Raw genomic sequence first — 19,397 nt, forward strand, 5'->3', positions numbered from 1 at the left:
AGCCAATGAAAATCTAATTAGAAAATGATGCTGTCTCGACGCTGGAGCAGTGTGCTCATGGGTAAAAAGAAAATGCCCTGAGCTCAGCACCTGTCAAATGCTTATGCAAATTCAAGCTATTATACGGCTCTCACAGCAGACATTTTGACTCGTAGAACGCAGGTGTAACTAATAACATTATTAATGTGTGCGGTATTTATTTCCATCACAGCACCCTTGTGTTGTGTGCTGCTTCTCTGTCATCCCTTAATGCATCAGAGAGTAATGTGATTAGTCACACCTGTGTACTTTCCGCTATGACAGGTCCTCTGTGTGAAAGGTTTGAGGAGGAAAATATAAATATAAATGTTTATTGTGGGTTCTACTTATCTCAAAAAATGTTACTGAGGTGATATTCACAACATCAAAAAAGCAGCAAAGACAGCTCTGTCATCTTTTATGATAGCAGACATTTCAACACATTATGCATCTGGCTTACCTGAAATAGCTTCAAAACAACTTTAAATGAAACCAACATCTTGTTATTGGATGTACCTATGCACTTCCTGCAATGGTAATTAAGGATTCATTGTTGCTGAGGATAATTGCTGAAATCATATGTTCCATCTGATTGTAATCTTCACCTGGCAGTTATTTTAAAAGCAGAACAAAAGCCACATGAAGTTTACAACTTTTTAAATTGAATTCAAAGGAAAGACTTTTAAAAACAAGTATTTCACCCAGAAGACCACAGCATGCTAACTTCCTGACACCTGACAGAAACAGGAGATTTTCAGCTGGGATAATTAGATATCCACCAAAGCAAAAGTTAATTGGTCCTAAATGTTTCTTAATTAAATTCTGATGGAAGCTATTTGATAAGGAAACAAACAAACAAACAAACCTGTAACAAAGCTGTTTAGCGATTACCATTTGGATGATGATCAGTTGACCTCACTTTGATTTCTTTTATCTCGTTTTCATTCAGCAGGTAATAAACAACAAAGACTTTGTTGCTACTCTAAATTAAATATAGTGGAATCATTTTTCTTATTGCATCTTGAACAACCCCCCAGCAAACATCAGGTCTACTGAAACTCTCAGCATCTTTAAAAAGATTTTAGAAAACACTTTAGAAAAAAAATATGAAAAAATAAGTATTAGGTTACCAACAGCCAAAAGCTAATGTTAGTTTAACTAATTAAGATGTTACTTTTGAGAGTAAACAGAGCAATGATTTATTAGCTAAAAGCAACACTAGCTTGACTGTAATGACGAACATAGACCACTAGTCTCTTTCTTCCCCTTCACATGGCATCAAAGGAAAATGACTGGGCTGTAAAAATGCTGAATACTTTCTCTAAATGTATTTCCTGAGGTCTGCTGAGTCCAGAAGCATGGCACTTGGTATACTTGTGTCTGGTTATATTTTCTGTCAAGTTTCCACTTCACTGTGTCAATCAATTCTGTGTGAGCTGCATTAGTGATTTTTGCCTTCAATCTACAGTTGCTCTTTTAACCTCTTTAGAATCCCCCAGCATTTCTACTTGCTGTTCTGTTCAGAAATTTACTCAGTTCATGTTATCAAATGTGGTGTATTTCAATTTTTTGTACGTCAAAACACATCCATCCATCTTTTTCATTTTCTTTATCTCTGCATCTTAACCTGTTATCCTGTTTGGGATCAGGGGGCAGGAGCCTATTCCAGTCCATACCAGAGCTGATCCTGCTCCCACTAAATGTTTCTACCTTAACTTAACTCTCCCTGCATAAGTAAGGGTGTCCTGTCCACTGTGAAATATTTGCTGTAGAGGACACATCATCCTAATAGCATATTGATCAGGCTGCCAATAGATCTTGTAGAAGTGACTAATTACTCTCATTACCCAAATTGAGAATCTTTGTTTTGTATTAGTTCTATTTGAATACACTTCATGATTTATTCAAAGGGAGCCTCAAGTCTGTCTGCACTCTGCGAAAAAGAGTGATTTCAGGGTAGCCAGGAGTTATTCTTGTCTGACAGAGAGGGGAAGCTTTTTTTCATTTCGCTTTCCTCTAAGCCTCTTTTTCCTCCTGAAGCAATGTTCAAGATGAAGTTTTCTCATAAAGAAAATGGTGTAACACCTCTTGCGGAGCATGGCTGAACTGGAGAGAGACTAAAACTGGATGTCGCTGTATCTGGTTCTGGTTACGAGATCATCCACTCCATAGCCCCTAACAGTAGAAAATCTATTTTCTTTTTGTTGTCTCACTGACTCTTACCGTGTCAGGAAAGAAAAATTTAGTTCTAAAAGTTTTGGAGGACACTCTAACAATCTTACCAAGTGAAGTGATAGATATCTGACGCAGATTCAGACAACACACATTAGTTTTACAACATGCTGTTTTTCCATGGCTGGGGCAAATAACTAAAGAGCAAGTCAGCTGATAGCCAATGTGTATACTAAATATGTTTTTGGCTTTGCATTTAACAAAGAAAATACCTTTTTAGTTACAACATCCATAATCCCAGGTGCACCACAATGTAATGCAGATGGTTAGCTCAGCCAGCAATGTCTTAGACAGATCTCCAAGTCTTCATCTTTAATCATAACTGCATCTACATTAAACACTAAAGCTGGCTGTTTTACATTTAAATTGCTGTCATTTTAAGTTAAGTAACACTGTAATGTGTCTTTTGGGTCATTCGCTTTACAGACAACTACTTGGAAAAACAGTGATTTAAAAACGACTATGGTGACTGAGACAACATATGCAGAATAATGAATGGACGTAAGCACTAACATTGTCTGACAGAAGCTACACTTAAGAGGCAGCCTGCAGTTTGCAAACATTATTTGCTTTGATTGTTGAACAAGTTTTAGCTGCATCTATTTTCATTTATAAGTGTTTTATTCTCTGAAAGTTCAAGTTATTCTGGGGGATGTCTCAATACCATTTCAAGCTAAAAGTGAGCTCTAAAAGTGAACTGGTACAAACGTTATGCCTCTCTGCTTCCTGACCCTTGACAGGAAAATCTTTTGTGGGTGGGAAATGTGTGTTTAAGGTTCAAATATTTGTGGCTGTTCATAGAGAACTTGGCTATCGAGGAAAGGGAATAGTTAACTGAGATAAAATTACACATTTTCTTTATAAATCTTATTCTTTTAAATACGGGGTCCCCTTGGGAGTGCCAGGCCTTCAGGGGGAACTCCAACATGCACTGCAATCCATCAGAGAGGAATGATGAAACATGCTCCAACAAATAAAAATAACAGACTATGAATATCACCGCCTGTTCCGGGGATACAGTAGAACATCACAAATAGATCTGACAGTGGGGCACATGAGGGCTCGTTTTCATCTGGGCCGCAGGCTTTGTAAATGGTGCCGTGTTTAGCTCCTGACATATGCGTGGAGCATTTTCTGAGTGCCACATACCTCTGACATTAAACAGATACTGCAGATTCATGGATAAATGACAGAGCAGATGCCCGGTTGGTATATCAGACCCTATCTTCTATTAGTAGCAGCATCTGACCTACCGGTGTGAAAATGACATGACTGGAATCTGGACTATTAACTTGTTGAATCCTACTGATTGCTAGTTGGCTGTAAGTCATGTGCCTAAACTATAAATTCTTCTGGGTTTAGAGGTGTCAGTTTGTCAATGCAGTTGTTACATGTAAGCCTCCATAATTAAACATTTATAGAGTGACTTTACTGCATTCAGGAGTAAGGATAACAAGGAGTGGACATGGCATGTGCTACACGAAACAAGGCGCTGGTTTTATTCTTTAAATGCTGACACATGTCACATATGATGGATTTAAATGATTTAAAGCTCCTGTGGGGAACTCAAAGTGCATGCTGATTTTGGCACCCCCTATTGACGGAGCTGTATATTTTAGTATGTGTGCTTTGGATTTTTTTTGTCAAGAAAATCTCATTGTGCTTTCCATGAATTATTATTTTTCATGTAAAATATAAGAAAGAAAGAGGGTTGTGTGTTTGATAACTTTTTTTTATGCAGACCGATACCAGTACGAGTACTCTTCGATATCGAGTTCCGATACAACTAGTACTTTTGATACGTAAACTTTCAATTAACAGTGACAGATCATTTTGATCAAAGACAGCTCAGTCATTCTGCCATTAAGTCCAAGTAAAACACAAACAACTCTCTCTGTGTTTAAATTTTTTTTTATAAATATTTATAAAAAATAACATCAAAAATGCACAACAAAACTAAAAACTGTCAGAATTTAAGTATTTTATAAAGTAAACTAAAGCGCGAAATAAAACAGTTTAACAGTTTACTCTCCTTGGTTCATTCATGTTGTCTGAACAGGACCTGACACACATTTGCCGTAGTGTTAAACCGCAGCAAGTAGCAGCAACTAGTGGCGAGGAGGACTTGCTCAATTTAAGATATTCTTACCTAGAGTATCTGCTGCTGGTATCTGAAGCCTTCTCGAGTACCGATACCTTGAAAAAGGCTGGTATTGGCCCTATAACGATACCTGGTATCAATACTCGCCCATCCCTACTTGTACATTTGAAGCCTACCCCTACCCTGGAGTTTTAATAAAACTTGTAAAGATAGTTTATCGTGATTACCAATGCTTTCATTTGCTCTTGTGGTCTTTATGGAGGCATCAGTATTAATTTTAGGCTGCATACATGAACAGTTAAGAAGACCTTACAGGAGTTATTATATATTAGTAGAACTGAAACTCTACACATGAAAAAATATCTGCACACATTTTCCTGTAACATTGCAAAGTCTAGGTGCAAACTTGTGCCATTAAAATTTATTGCCTACTATTTTTCTTTTCGTCAAGGTTTTTGTTTGCAAGAGTAAATTAGTTCTCTGCCAGAATCACAGGTGAAGTGTCACGTCAAGATACAAATTAAAATTGCTCTGCACACATAAAACTACTCCTGTTGCTAGGTGCTGTTTGCCCTGTTTGGACCACCAATGAATGTAGAGGTAGAGGTGTGTTTTTCAAAGCTTTTTTCATTTTTTTTTTTTTTTTAACTCCAGTCAAAAAAAATAAAATAAAATAAATGATGACCTGGAATGGAAGCTTATTCCTTCCTAAGCAAAATAAACCCAGTCGGAATGATTTGTCCTGTCCTTGTCAGTCAGAGGGTTAAGCTCTCCTTATTTTCAGTCCAAATCCGAACCCTGCTGTTTCCTTCCCCCATGAGATAATGTCAACCACCCAACACAGACACACAAACATATTTCATAAATCCTCACATTTCACTTTTTTAATTAACAGTGTCAACCTTGTTTTCCTCACCAGTTTTCACAGTAAACAACTGGCATTCTCATTACTGCGATTACAAAAACACCATAGCAACATTTTCCATTGTCAGCCTGGCGGAGGAACAGGTCTCCACTAGCCCGATGCACTGAAAGAAAAACAGCTTTAAAATGTAAATGAGGGATTATTGAAATGGTCACATTCCCAGACAGGGGGCAGCTCTGTGAGCATCAGCACATGCCAGATGCAAGACACAGCTAGGGCCTTTAAAAAACAGTCATGACATAAAGAAGACATAAAAGAAGGGAATGGGAGAAAACAGAGACAGATATGACCAATGACTGACGGCTCAACACAGCCCCAGGACTCCAGAAACCTGCAACAGCAGAGGGTACGAGACTCCTCCGGGCAGGTTCACTGTATGGTAAATGAACAGCTCGGACACATCCAGAGTGATGCAAAGTGGAGTGATTTATTGGGTCAGCACCACCGAGGTATGCCAGGTTACATTCCCAACACGCCTCCATCACTGACACAGAGATTAGCTGGGGTGTTTTCATGAGGATAGGCTTGTTTCTACAGAAGATAACACACACTTAAAGAACCTAAAGCCTTGTTCGAGCAGCAATGGAGGAGTCATGAATGCTGAGTCCATGTTGATGACGGTCTTAAGAGAGAAGAGTTTTGTTCCAAGAGTCTGATGAAGAAAGTAAGAAAAAAGAGCAAGAAATCCGTAATGGCTATTTGGTGGCACAAACCGCAAATAGTGAGAGAGAAAGAGGTTGATTTTAAGAGACAAAACTGTGACATGCTTAGCAGTCATGCTGGTGTTTCCACTGAAAAGCTGCTCTCTGTGGTGTCTTGTAGCAGTCAGAAAAAGATGAGTGGCATTCCTCCTCAGTCCGCACAGTGCAGCACCATGCATGCTGGGGAAGAAAAAAAGCTGCTGTGGGGGGTAAAAGTTCAAATCTCACCCTCCATCACTACTCTGGCTGGCTGGTGGTCCACGGGAAGAAAGAGGGGAAGGTGACTGGCCCACACTGGTGGGGTTAAATAGTCCAGCTCTTCTTCTTTAGACAAAAGGAAATGGGTTAGAGGGCATGGGGGAAGAAGGGGGATTGATAAAGATGAGTGAAGAGTGAAGAAGGAATGAGACGGACAGAAGAAGACAGACACACAGAGAGACATGATGAGAATGGAAAACACCAGCCGATGGATTAAAACACTTCTGATCACACCGCATTCCTGGAAAGTAAAGCAAAGAGGATTACATTTGTGGGAATTGAACATGAGCCGAGTATCTGAAACAGAAAGATCTAGGGCACATGTGAAAAACAGTGTAAGGCTTTTCAAGCCTGTCCTCTCCTGCAGTCTTCTCCCGTCTACATTTCTCTTTTTTTGCCATGAAGGGGAAATAGGATCTGAGAAAATTACAGTATGTCACGGATCCAGAGGATCATTTCTCAATTTGAATCAGGAGCTTCAAAGGTAGCCAGGAGTTACCATTTTGAGAGGCAAATCATCGCATGACTACAAGTACTTCAACCTCTAGAATTTCAGCTCCTCCCCTCACAGACTATCCATCTACCCACCAAGCAACTTTTCCTCTGGCAGTCAGCGAACAACACCCTTTGTTAAGTGATGGGAAGATGATACAGCTACCTCTTACTGCTTTGCACGCTTGAAACCATTCAAGTTTTCCTCTATTTAAGGAAGCAGTCACTGAAACTGAGAAGTTATGCAAGCTATTTGCATTCTTGCCAACTCTACCCAGTGAGAAACACACAGCGCTTTATCTGCAAATAGACAACTTGGATGAGTGTCAGTGGAAGAATATTTAGCACTACCTCATAAAAGTGTCTACTGATGTGAATGTGTGAATGCATGCAGTGATAAAACAAATCAAAATGACAGTTTCACTAATAGTTCTTTTTATAAACCTCCAATTGGTTCATGATTTTAGCCTCCAGATCAGAGTTAAATTCTGGTGGATCTAGGTCAGGCCACTAAGGTTAGTTTGCTGTAAGGCCAGGTTTCTATACCTTTGAACCAAGATGGCTGCTGCGAACTGATGCGAAAGATGCAAACTAACTGGACTTAACATGAGTAGAGACCTTTAGCACGAAAAGGTTGGTGTTGTCTACTACATCATGTCTACTACATACATACCTGCATGTTTGTATGTAAAACTAGAAGCTACATTATGTTAAACGAACCTGCGAGCCACTGTGCCGAGCAGTTAGCTGTGAGGTCAAACAGCTTGTTTCTGATTGACCATTTGTTCAGCATGTGTTGTCAATGTGTCTTAGAAGCAAAACAGAGAAACCCGAGGCTCCAGACTTTGACACATCTGCCAGGCAATTTTAGGCTACTGCTTAATGCAGTGTAAAAACATTTGTCTGGAATCCCGCTAATCCTCAGTTACATGAGTGAAAATTCCTTTAAAAACATTTCTAAATTGTTTGAGCAAAAGCTCAGCTTGATCAAACAACATGAAAATAGATAAGGAAGAACTTTAGTTTGATGCCAACACATCATGCTTCATGTGGCTTAAAAATACTGTACAATAACTCTAAAGCTGAATTTGAGTACAGTTATTTAACACATATTCCATCAAAAAGAAAAAGGACCTTTGATGAAAACAAAAAAAAACGCCTCAAAGAAGTGTCTCAGTGACATCATCTAAATCTCCATTAAGCCAAGTACTGATTTTTTAATACTGCCCCAAATCTTACTTTCATATCCACGTAAATGAGACACAGTTCAGTTACTCTTCATGCCTTATTGCTGGCTTGCAGCAGTGCTGTAGCACTCATGTCGAAGTCAAGTCTTTGAGGGTTGGACACAGGCACTGATGGTTCAGACTTGTGCTTGGTTTTTAGCATAGAGTGGATAACAGTGGCGATTGCTCTAAGACTGCAAGGGAAGCTCAGCTTCCCCTAAAATGTCCCCCAAAAAAGTGGTGATATGTACTGCTGTGTGTACATTTCATTGACAAAATATGTGCTAGAATTCCTTCATCTTTTGTTCAGAATCAGCTACCTATCATAGGTAACTGGTTCGACCTCCTTCTCATTCATCCCGCAGCGTCTCAGCTCTTTAACACAGTCCGACGCTGAGCGTCTTCTGACTTCAGCGGGGAAGCGTAGAGTGGGTTATTCCGCTGTAGAAACAGGACATTCATTGGATAAAAGCTGGGCTTTGTCCCGCCCATCGGATGCTCAGCATCTCTGGGGGTCTATGAGACAGTGGGCTGGCCTGGACGCTGGGCTTCTGCACGATGATTGGATGATCTGTCTGAGGCCAAACCCCTTTTTAACCTACCAGGATGTCTGATAAGGAGTGTTTCTTTTCATTTTTTGCTGTCAAAGAATTTTAGTAAATGGAAGTAAGAGCAGTGTAACAGGTTCATTGTGTAAAATAATAATTGAGAAACTGTAACTTAATTGATAACTTTAAGTCTCTAAACAATACAAGATGGATCAGTTAGAATCTAAATCAAATGTTTTTTCTGCACTTCCAAAAGGTCCCACCTAGTCTGTCCAGGTTCAGGCACTGTTTGAAAGAGCATTTCTCTGTAAAACCAACTTTATTTTAAAAATGAAGATTTGACTGAAATATTCCTTCAGGAATCAATGACGTCCCTGAATTCAAACACCAAAAATGTTGAAATGAGAAATGATGTTTTATATCATAATGCTTTTTTCAACAACACTTGTTTAGCCTTATCGGTGACAGACTTCTTCCAACTCAATGACTCTATTTTTGTATCACTAAAGTCACTGCTCAGGGGTACAGTTACATTTCTTCAGATTTATCACTGCCTTTGAGATCCAGTCAGATCACATATTACCCCATTCCCCTTCAAAGAGCCTGCTGTGAAAAAGAAAGAAGATACAACAGAGAAAATTTGGGAGTAATTAAAAAATAATTGAAGAAAAATACACAGTATGGTGGCGTGACTGTAACACTGGAAGTACTTGCAGCTGTTTGACTTTTAACTACAGGCAGGGAGCCAGGAAGGAAAACTGTGACAGAGAGAGATCAGTTTCCCCACTTTAAGTGAAATAAATTCAAGGTTGAAGACAAGAAGGAGAGAGAGGTTTAAAAAAGATGTAAGACGTGAGCTATGAACATATCCCAACTGCACTGTGAGACAATAGTATTTGATGTACAATTAATTATAGAGTTGGCTGACGGATGAGAGGGTGAAAGAAGAAAGCAGCATCTGGAGGCTCTGCAGCTGTATTGCTTCTGAAGTCTGAGACATTGTTCCTCCAGCAGAGTATTTTAATGGCGTCTTAACAGCAGGTCAACTACACCTAATTAAATCCACCTGCACTGAATAATCATCTTATTAAAATGATTGGATCAGCAGGGGGAGAGGGCTGCCAAACTGCTCAACAGATTATCCCCATAATGAGTTTATTTGTGCAGGGTGTTCATCTCTCCTCACCGCACAGGATGACAGATACAATTCTCTTCAGCGGCAAAGGTGGAGCTCTCTCTAAAAATGATCTACTGGCATTCTTTAAGTACTCGTTATTATTCTTGACAGCTGAGTTCCTCTTAATTTAACACTATCTGATTTATCCAGAAGACATTTGGTTCATATGTTAAGATTTCTTGTAAAGCAAAAGTGATAAAAGTGAAATAAGCATGAAGATAAATTTATTTGGAAGGCAAAAAGAGTTGGTTCAAAGTAAAATGACATTTAGTCAATAAATTTCTCAGACTGGCACCAATTTAAAAAAGTTTGACAATAAAAAAAATGCTCTGGCTCTCAGAGTGATGGGATCAGTTTCTGCCATTCTTGTGTTTGGTGTAAACACTAAAGCTTCCTCTGTGGTTTGTTTTTGTGTTGCTGAGGTGTTTAACACCCAAGTTAATCAGAGTGCCTCCAGGGTCACACAGTCCGTCCACACCTCCCACTTTACAGCACAGGAATGCATCTGTTTGTGGAAGTGTGCACAGCCCAGGGCTCTCTGTACATACAGGTCTACAATCCATTATTCCTCCCTGAATTACTTCATATCTTCTTTAAGGACATTGTTCTACACAGTTATACATGCAAACAAGAAGTCATTACTTGCTTTAAGTCATTAAAAAAAAAAAAGTGTGCTGGGGGCTGGTATGGCCTAGCGCACCCCGTTAAGCTAGCCCTCAAGCAGTTGGCCCGGGCTCATATCCAACCGGCGGCTCCTTTCTTGCATGTCACTCTCACCTGTTTCCTTCTCTATCCACTGCCCTGTCCTCTCTGAATAAAGGCAAAAAAAAAAAAAAAAAAAAAAAAGAAAAAGCAACTTTAAATCTACATATTCATATATTTGTGCTGACAGCTTAATTCAGTTACTGCACATTATAACAAACCAATCTGCAGAGAGGAGCTTTTAGCTGAAACAATACAGAGGGTAATTTGATTTTGAATCCTGTCCTGCAATCCAGGTAACGGAAGTGTAGTAGATCATCGTAAATGGAAAACATGAGTACCACAAAAATAATTTCAGACAATTTTTTAAACTGTATATTTAAAAACTGAATGTGAATTGTTTAAATCAATATTCTACAATATCATATTACCATTTTCTTGAGCTTATTGCACTGGTCATCAGGAAATCCCAGTGTGATTTTAAAGCTATTTTATTTTCAAGTTCAAACGGTCCCGAAGGTAAAATTAATCAGAAAAGTGGAGCTGATTTAAGTAAACTGCTGTATCATGTTTTACAGTGCACAGGGCCACTGCTTGACCTTCTTGCAGCTTCAGGGTCAGAAATCCGCTCAGGACAAATGATTTCTCTTCTCCAGTCGACTCCTAAAGATGAATGAGGAGCCTCAGAGGAGCAGGATATTAGAACGCTTCGAAACATCAGCCACCTGGCACATCAATAGTAAACCTCAAATCGATGTTTAACAGAGCCTGCATTTAAATGAGAAAATCCAATCTATTTCTTCTGCATAATTAAATTGGTTTCTATAGCATGTGCCAACTAAAACCAGAACCCAAGGTTATCTCCATCTAAATAAGCTGAAAGGGCGAGTGCCACTCAAAGTCGAGTGAAACGGTGAGCTCTGTCAAACGTCCGGAGCTTATTGGACTAACAGACGGTTTGACGGACACTTGAAAGTACAGTTTCATCTTGAAAGGTCCTGGAATCACATTTGTCAGATAAGCCCACAGTCTGAATGGTTGGCAGTGAAGTCTATTGTAGTTGGATATGGGACGCAGATCCTTTTTCCTCTCCGCTTTGTTGCAGATTAAGACAAAGTAGAGCCGTCTGGCTGGGCAGACAGGAGCCACCTATAGCCTCCAAATGCAGGATGAGTCATTTGGAACATTCTAGAAAGGATTTCAACACCCACCCACACCCCCTCCTCCGTCCACTCCTCCCCCACCCAAACCCTTGTTTTTAATTACACACTATCCTATTCCTGTCTGAGGGCGTGAATTCCACAAGTATTTCCAGGCTGCTTGGATGCATGACAACTTTACGTCTAACTGGGAAGCTCTGACGCTTTTCAACATGTCCGATCCGTCAGCAATGAAAATACACAAAAAACCCAAACAGCCAAACACACACACACACACACACACACACACACACACACACACACACACACACACACACACACACACACACACACACACAGAACTACACACACACACACACACACACACACACACACACACACACACACACACACACACACACAACCACACACACATTTTCAATAGCATCTGTAGCACTCAGCCAGGCCAAGTTATCTCAGGTCAGTAATTGAGATGTTATCTACACAGGAGTGGATGCACTCCCGGGATCATTCAACATGGTCTTAGCCCTCGTTTCCATTCAAGCCGATTCAGCCCTCTCTCAGAGTCCTTTTCTCTTCCCTTCACCCTCTTTCTCTCTCCACCACCTCCCCGTGTGATTAAAACTTCCTACGTCTCTCAGCTCAATGGCAAACCAGCTTCCGCTCCTGGAGTAAATGGCACCTTTAATTCACCAGTGTGGTGCTGGAGATCCGGGAATAATAAACAACGATTCCCCCTCCATCCATCGCTCAGTGCAGGGGCTTGTTGGCATGCGTGTGTGTTTTGCTTTCAGGAAGCAGAGTTATTCTGATACTGAAACCAGTACCAGAAACCGATACCAATGCTTCCAAAAATGCAGGAGTGGGTATGAAGAGCACGCTAGTTTGTGGAGTTATTTACAGTAATTACATTATACAGTAGTTTATCAGCACTGAAATTCAGTTTTTCTCAGCTGCAATGCACGCAGAAAACTGAGGAATTGCCACCAAGTAAGGAGGAGGAGGCTACTTGTAACACAACAGCAGCAAAGAAGAAATGGTTTCTGTTCATTCAACTTGTAATATTAGCAAACTACAATAATGTAGAACTAACAGAGAATGTAAAATAAGTCATAGTTTCACAACAAGAGTCAAACCATGGAAGTCAGAGCATGTCTAAACAGCTTGACTTGTTTCTGGGTGTATTTCTTGGTTACCATTTGCCGGTCAAGCAATGATTTATTAGAGCTGAGTAAACCCCGGATGTCTCCTCCTGGTCTGAACAGAACACTAAAACGATTGGGCATGTACTCATATTAGGCTATTGAAATCAGTACTGAAAAGGAAACATGTGTGCGCCTGCAAAAGAACAGCAGTGTTTTCATGGCCTTCACAAGCCTAAGGCAGGAACTCACCTTGGTTGCAGGTCTTGCCGGTGAATCCAGGGTGGCACTTGCACTTGTTGGGTCCCACGCAATCCCCATGCTTGCAGCCCGGCTGACACACAGCTATTCAGGGAGGATTCAAAGAGGAAGAGAAAGATCAGCGCAGAGCCCTGGAAGACTACTTGTTTGAGATCAGGATGACAAAGCACTTAATCCGGCTGCTTCTTGACTGGTCCTTTACTTTAAGTTGCAGCAATAAAACAGCATGAGGTCTTGTTCATATGTTTGTTCTTCTTGAATGACAGTACTTTTATCAGTGACTAAATATAACAGAGCAGCTTACCAAAAAGCACATTTTTTGAACTATCCCATTTTGATGTTATAAATATGAAGTTTGACCTTTTCACAACAAGCAAAGCTTGATTTTCCTGCCTCTTAATGCAGCACTGATATTCATTATGGCATGCAGCCAACTCGCTGTACCTATGGGAAAAGAATTTCCCTTCGGACTGGTGTTGAAACAATTAAAGCACCAAAACAGCAGATTATAATTAGTGCCTTAGTAAAGCACTGCCCTGCAGACCGTACACAGTGCGTGGATGGGGATATTTTGGGTGCATTCAGAGACTTGGTGCACAGATTCAGCGGCTCTTTGCGCTCTGCCTTAGTGAGCTGGAGGCTTGCCCTGCTGCTTATCTGACTTCGCTCACTGCAGCCTGCTGCTAAGCATGTCTGATACACTGGGCCTCAGCCAAGTGTTACTAATTTTCATTAAAAGCTTCATTAATTCTGTCATAATACAGTGCAATCAGAGGACTTAATTATCACCGTGGTGGAGGAGGCAGAACATACATGTGTGTCTGTGTGTAAGAGAGATAAAAAAAAGGCAGATTGTGGTGGAGGTTGCTTGTTTTTGAGGTGTGATGGAGTTGTTTATTTGTGGGCATGCAGGCGCTACATGTACTTTATAGCTGTACCAGTGATGCTTAAAATAATTCAGTCAACATTTCCTTGGAACGTACCTCCTAACAAAACATTCTTATTATTATTGTTTCATGTCTGACTTTAATCACCATAGCTAAAAAAATAACCACTGTACATATTAAAGAAATTCAGGGGAATTAAAGACCTAAGACCAAATATTGCAGCCTTCTATAAATTAAAGTACTGAATTATTCTGGTTTGGTGTGTTCCGTTACTTTACTTTGCATTGAATGGGAAGTTAAGGTTGATTAAAACAGTTTGTGTTTGCCAGAATAAAAAAAGTTGTGTCTTTTATTTTCTGACTACTGTTGGTTTGTACTGGGACTAATTTTAGAGTTTTTTTTAAATTTCTTCTTGAATCAGAGGCAACATTTTTTGTGGGTCTGACCGGATTTTCCATCATTTCAGTCACGCCAACTTCATCACAAACACTTTCCACGCTTTCTCCACCTCAACAAATGTGAAAGTGCCCACACAGCCATATGGTTGAGTCCATTTTACCCAGACTGACATAAACTCTTGACCAGCTTGTGCATTTGCAGCAATATTAATATAACTTGCTTTATACACTTCTCACCTTGAAACTCTCCTGGAAAGTGTTGTGGTAGTTTGATGTTTGGGTGGAAGTGCTTTGAAATAAGTGCTGCTTGTTTTCAAAGATTATCATAAATGCCAGTTCTGTGCTGAAAGCTTTTTTTTTTTTATAATGCTGAGGGACAGCTCATAGAAATAGAGAACAAACAGTTGAATAATTTGTATTTATAAAATTCATTCTTCCAAAAGTGAAGTACAATCTTCTTAATTTCTTTCAGGCAAATCAAGAGCAGCAGAGCTTCAAACTTCAGCTCCTCGTGTTTCAGTCTGTTTCATTGTTCAGGCTTTATTCAAAGGCTCAAAGGTATGTGATGCATCCCTGAACTGGAGCTGATAACATTTCCAGACTCATTCTACTTTATTAAGCTATGTAATCCAGTAGAAAGAAAGAAAGAACTGTAGGTCCACATTCACAGGCCTGTAGTATGAGCTTTAGTGCCAACACACTGAGCAGACAAAGTTGGCAACTAGAAATTAAAAATGGCCAAATCAGTTGGAGGGAAGAAAAAGAGTTGTTCTTTTACTGAAGTTAGTCTGGTCAGGAGATAAACTGAAAGCCTGTGATGTTGTTAGTTAGCGGGTAGTTGAGAGGAATTCTTTTTGTGTCCCTCCGACATGGGGAGGGTTTGATTAGCAGGATCAGAGGCGGATATCAACAGGCTCAGCCTCTGAGGGTATTTTTAAGCCTCTGGCCTGGCAGTGAGAGGGAGAGATCACGGAGCAGTCAGTTCATTAACCGCAGCAGAGGACATGCAGGACTAAAAATGGTTGTACCAGCTGGAAGGCCAAACATAGCACGTATGTCCCTCGTTCGTTCCACAAACGCCATCAAAACATGCCGAGCGATGACACATTTTCTCAGTGGTTTACATCAGCCGATCCTCGGGACAGTTTACTGCTGCCGAAGCAGATTCTTTTGATTAATGGACGGCTCATTGACGCCCTATGGTTAACACAAAGGGCAATATTCTCTTTAAATTGATATCAGCACAATGCAATCTTTTATCAGAGGAAGCTGGGAGAAGAACGACAAAGTTAATTACAAATTGCATCATCCTGCAATCAACAAAGCAATTACCTAAGGCTGCTTTTAATGAATATTTTATTATGGGTGTATTTGATGACATCTATTCCAGCTTAATCAAAATCATTGTTCTGCCGATTGGGAGGGAAATACTTAGAGTAGAGCGCTGATATTTTATTTTTTAATATTATGAAGAAATATGTAAAAGCATTAAATCTGAATCCATGCTGATGTAAGACTTCAATTATTTTGTGCACTTTATTTTTGATAAATGATCTCCAATTAGCATAATTTAGCAGAACAACCAAAGAATGAATCATCATGTTTAGGACAAATGTCAGATTTTATTCTATATGGAGGATGGATCATCCGTTGTGGTGTGAACTTGTGTTATGCTGTTGTCATTCTTTTGCAGTGAAAATGTCACAGATCAGCCACATAACGCTACTTGAATCATTTACCTCGGTGTTAAGTATGTTAGCATTCTCCACCTGATCATCCTGCTTCTATATTCTGTATATTTATGTATGCAAAGCATCTCCAACCACAGGAAGCATTCAGTTTTTTACCATGCACTGTACATATGGACAAAATACTAATAGAGTAATTAAAAAACATTATGGATTTAAGCTTCGGGGGTCTCATTAACATTCTGAAGGGGTAGATGAGTGGGGCAGCTGAATCTTAACAACACACCAAAGAACTTTAGCATAATTCATGTTCGACATGGCTTCAGGTGAAATCAGGTCTGCGGAGTGAAAGCTGTTTGCGCTTTTCCATAAGGCTAGAGGGAGGAAGATGGCTGCTGCCGAGGGGCATGAGGTGTAGTGGGGATGTTTTTTTTGTGTGTGTGTGTGTGTGTGTGTGTGTGTGTGTGTGTGCGAGTGCGAGTGCATGTGCATGTGCATGTGTATTTGTGTGTGTGTGGAAAGGGTGGGTTTGGCTCTATAAATAAGTAAGTGAGCTCAGGATTCAGAGGATGTGCCCCCAGCAATACATGTCCAGCAAGAATATTTGAAGAAACATGTTGAGCTAACCTTGGGGCTGGCACCTTATCCCGGCTACTCTGTGAGTTAAGGCGAAGAGAGCTGCAAAACAAATAGCCAGACACACAAAGGTTGCAGGCATTGCTTAGTATGTGTGAGAGAGAAATAAATAAATAAATAAATAAACAAATAAACATGAACATGATGTTAGAGGGCACGGCCAGGTCATTGTGACAAGCAAATGTTCCTGGGGTAAAAAACAAACGCACACACATACTGTACATTCACACACAGAGTGTGTTCAGTCCTGGAGTCACACATATTCCCAGATGCCACGAGAAAGGAGGCATAATTCAAATGATTTCATTATGAGGTTTTTAATAATGACACATCACTATGAAAGCTCCGGGAATGTTCTCTCATATTAGAAAAACGTTCAATCTACTTTACCTGTCACTCAAATCTAGCTCGAGGTAAATCAGTAGTTTTCTTTTAGATTTTAAAACAAACCGAAGTTATAATGCCGTACATCCCTTGACTGCAAAACACTGACATAGTCTCAGTGACGTTACCAACTTGTTTCTGAAGAAGCATTTTAAAGCCTGATGATGGCAGCCCTATTAAAAAAATACTGACCCCATCTAAATTTTGGCAGAGACTGCTTAAGACTCCTTAGCTGAAGAGTGGAGTTGGATCCATAAATCATTCCTTTCAGCTAAATCAGTTACATCTCCGATTATGCATATTTAAGTCTTGGCTTTAGCTAAGTCCACACTCAACCATACGCTGAAAACACCAAGTTTATATTCTCAGAAAAGTCTTTGGTGACACCACTGAGCCCTTGGGTTCATGCCTCTAATACTTAGTTGCAGTTGAGCAAGCAACTGGCTAAAAGATAACTACAATTGACCACAGCAAACTGATAGCTAAAGCCTGTGTATGCAAATCATAAACTGTAAAAAAAAAAAGGACGTCTACTTGCTCGGCTAGAAGTGAGGTCTCCGCAAAAACTGCTCTCCCTAGTGGCTGGCTGCGGTATAGGTTAAAAAATCTGGCTTTCCAGCCATTCCAGATGGGCTGTGGTCAAACTTTAACAAATTAACACTTCTCGTAGAAATGTTTCTCATGTCTGATTCTTGTGGTGATTTGAAGATATCATTTGGCTGTCTTGTATTCAAGTCCTCTTTTTTTCTGAAAAGTTTAATTTTCATTAGTTATACGAGGTTAAAAACGAAGCTTTACGTACCGTTTAACGATGATTGACAGCTGACATTCTCGTGTATTTTTTTCAGGGGTTGTAAAATAAGTCGGGAGGCAGAGTCAAGAAGTGATTAAACTCTCAAAAGAAAAGAAATAATTATTATTTTTGTCACCCAGCCCCACTAAGATTCTCCCAAAATCCCTCATGGTCTCTACTGCGCAGACTCTGGCAGCAATTGCTGCCAATGGTTGCGCCTGTGACGGTGGTATTTTGGCTTCAAAACCGTACAATGATAAATGGCGGAGTCACGCTGTCCACTCTATATACAGTCTTTGATGCAAATGTGTAGCTAATGTAGAACAACAATAGACATATCTAGTAGAGTATCAGTCGACAACAATAAATGCTAGTGAAATTATAAAAATTATTCATGCTCATACAAAACAAGAGCGATAGTACAAATCATAGTCAATATACTATATATCTAAGGAAGAGATAGCAAAGAATCCAAAACAGATGACCTGCTGTGGGTAAAATTACCTGCTCTGGTTAGTGCTGCAGGTTATTCCATCTTTATGAATGATATGCTTTGTTTGGAGATGTTTGCTTTGTTTGCTTTCTTCACGTAAACAAAGCGCTAGGTGTAAAATTTAGGAGATGTGACTTGCACAACTGTTTTTGAACCAGGCTGCAAAGTTTCAGCTCTGCTGTAAAGATGAGCATCTTAACATAGAGCCTTATGGGATTTCCTTCACTATGAGGCCAGTTTCAAGCAGACTCTTAAGGAACTTCACATATTTGTGACACTGCTTTCTTATTTCAACACCAGAGGTTGCTGCTTGCTTCCAACATCATTCAAAGAAATTTGAACCCTGCATGCTTTAATATAACAATACAGGTTGCAGCTTCCTTACTGCACTGCTTACAGTTTTTTTTTTTTTTTTTTTTTTTTTTCGGTGAAAGTAGCTTCATTAGAGACAGAACTATGTCAAGTAACTCTGAACATGTGCCTTTTATTACTGCACATATCCCCTTTAATTTTTTCAAGTCAACCCTCCCATTTTGTTTTTATCTTGTTAGCGCATGTAGATGAAAAAGCTCACATCCACACAGGCCTTTACAGCTCAGTGATCATGAAAGAAAGTCACGCTCACAAGGAGACGGCGCAGACTATCATGATAGAGTGAATTACTTAAACTAAGATATCACTTCTCCGCTTTCATCGCTGTCTTGTTAACTTCAATTACTAATTCAAAAGTCCTGCCTTAATCCTGTCTCTGCCGTTTGTCCAAACAAAGACTGTGCTCACTCAAAGGATATCTCAGCTTCAATGTATTCTAAATCCACCAGGGGCTCTGAGGAAATTATAATGTGTGATCTATTTAATATGGAGGTGATATTCTACCCAGTTCTTTCACAATGCAGGAAGTAAGTGTCTTTTCCCCTTTGTCTCTTTTCTACGTCCTTTGAAGGACTCGCGTTTAAAAGTGGAAGCTTTTTTAGAGAAAGAAAACTAAGAGTCAATTCTGTAGCGTCCTGAACTTTAACCTGATAAAGCCTGACAGTTAATCTTGGGTGTTTGACTGCTGCTGAAATTGACCAAATAAAACCTCAAGTCTGTCTTAATCTTGATTTGAATGTTTTTGAGTAAAATCATCTGAAATTTGACTGTTAAGTAAGAAAAACCTAAATATAGTGTTCATT

General features: G+C 39.8%; 1 protein-coding gene across 1 annotated transcript in view; it reads right to left on the reverse strand.

The window, feature by feature from the left end:
- The window catches only part of npnta (nephronectin a), a 60,480-nt gene that overhangs the window by 25,257 nt on the left and 15,826 nt on the right, over window positions 1–19,397 (reverse strand). Inside the window, exon 3 of the mRNA XM_074663903.1 lies at window positions 12,935–13,027. Within this exon, the coding sequence (XP_074520004.1) occupies window positions 12,935–13,027 (93 nt within the window). The remainder of the gene's footprint in view (window positions 1–12,934; window positions 13,028–19,397) is intronic.

The sequence above is a fragment of the Halichoeres trimaculatus genome, unplaced genomic scaffold (genome assembly GCF_033239565.1).
Source record: "Halichoeres trimaculatus isolate MK-OKI-2021-1 unplaced genomic scaffold, fHalTri1.1 fHalTri1_scaffold_2, whole genome shotgun sequence".
Lineage (NCBI taxonomy): Eukaryota > Metazoa > Chordata > Actinopteri > Labriformes > Labridae > Halichoeres > Halichoeres trimaculatus.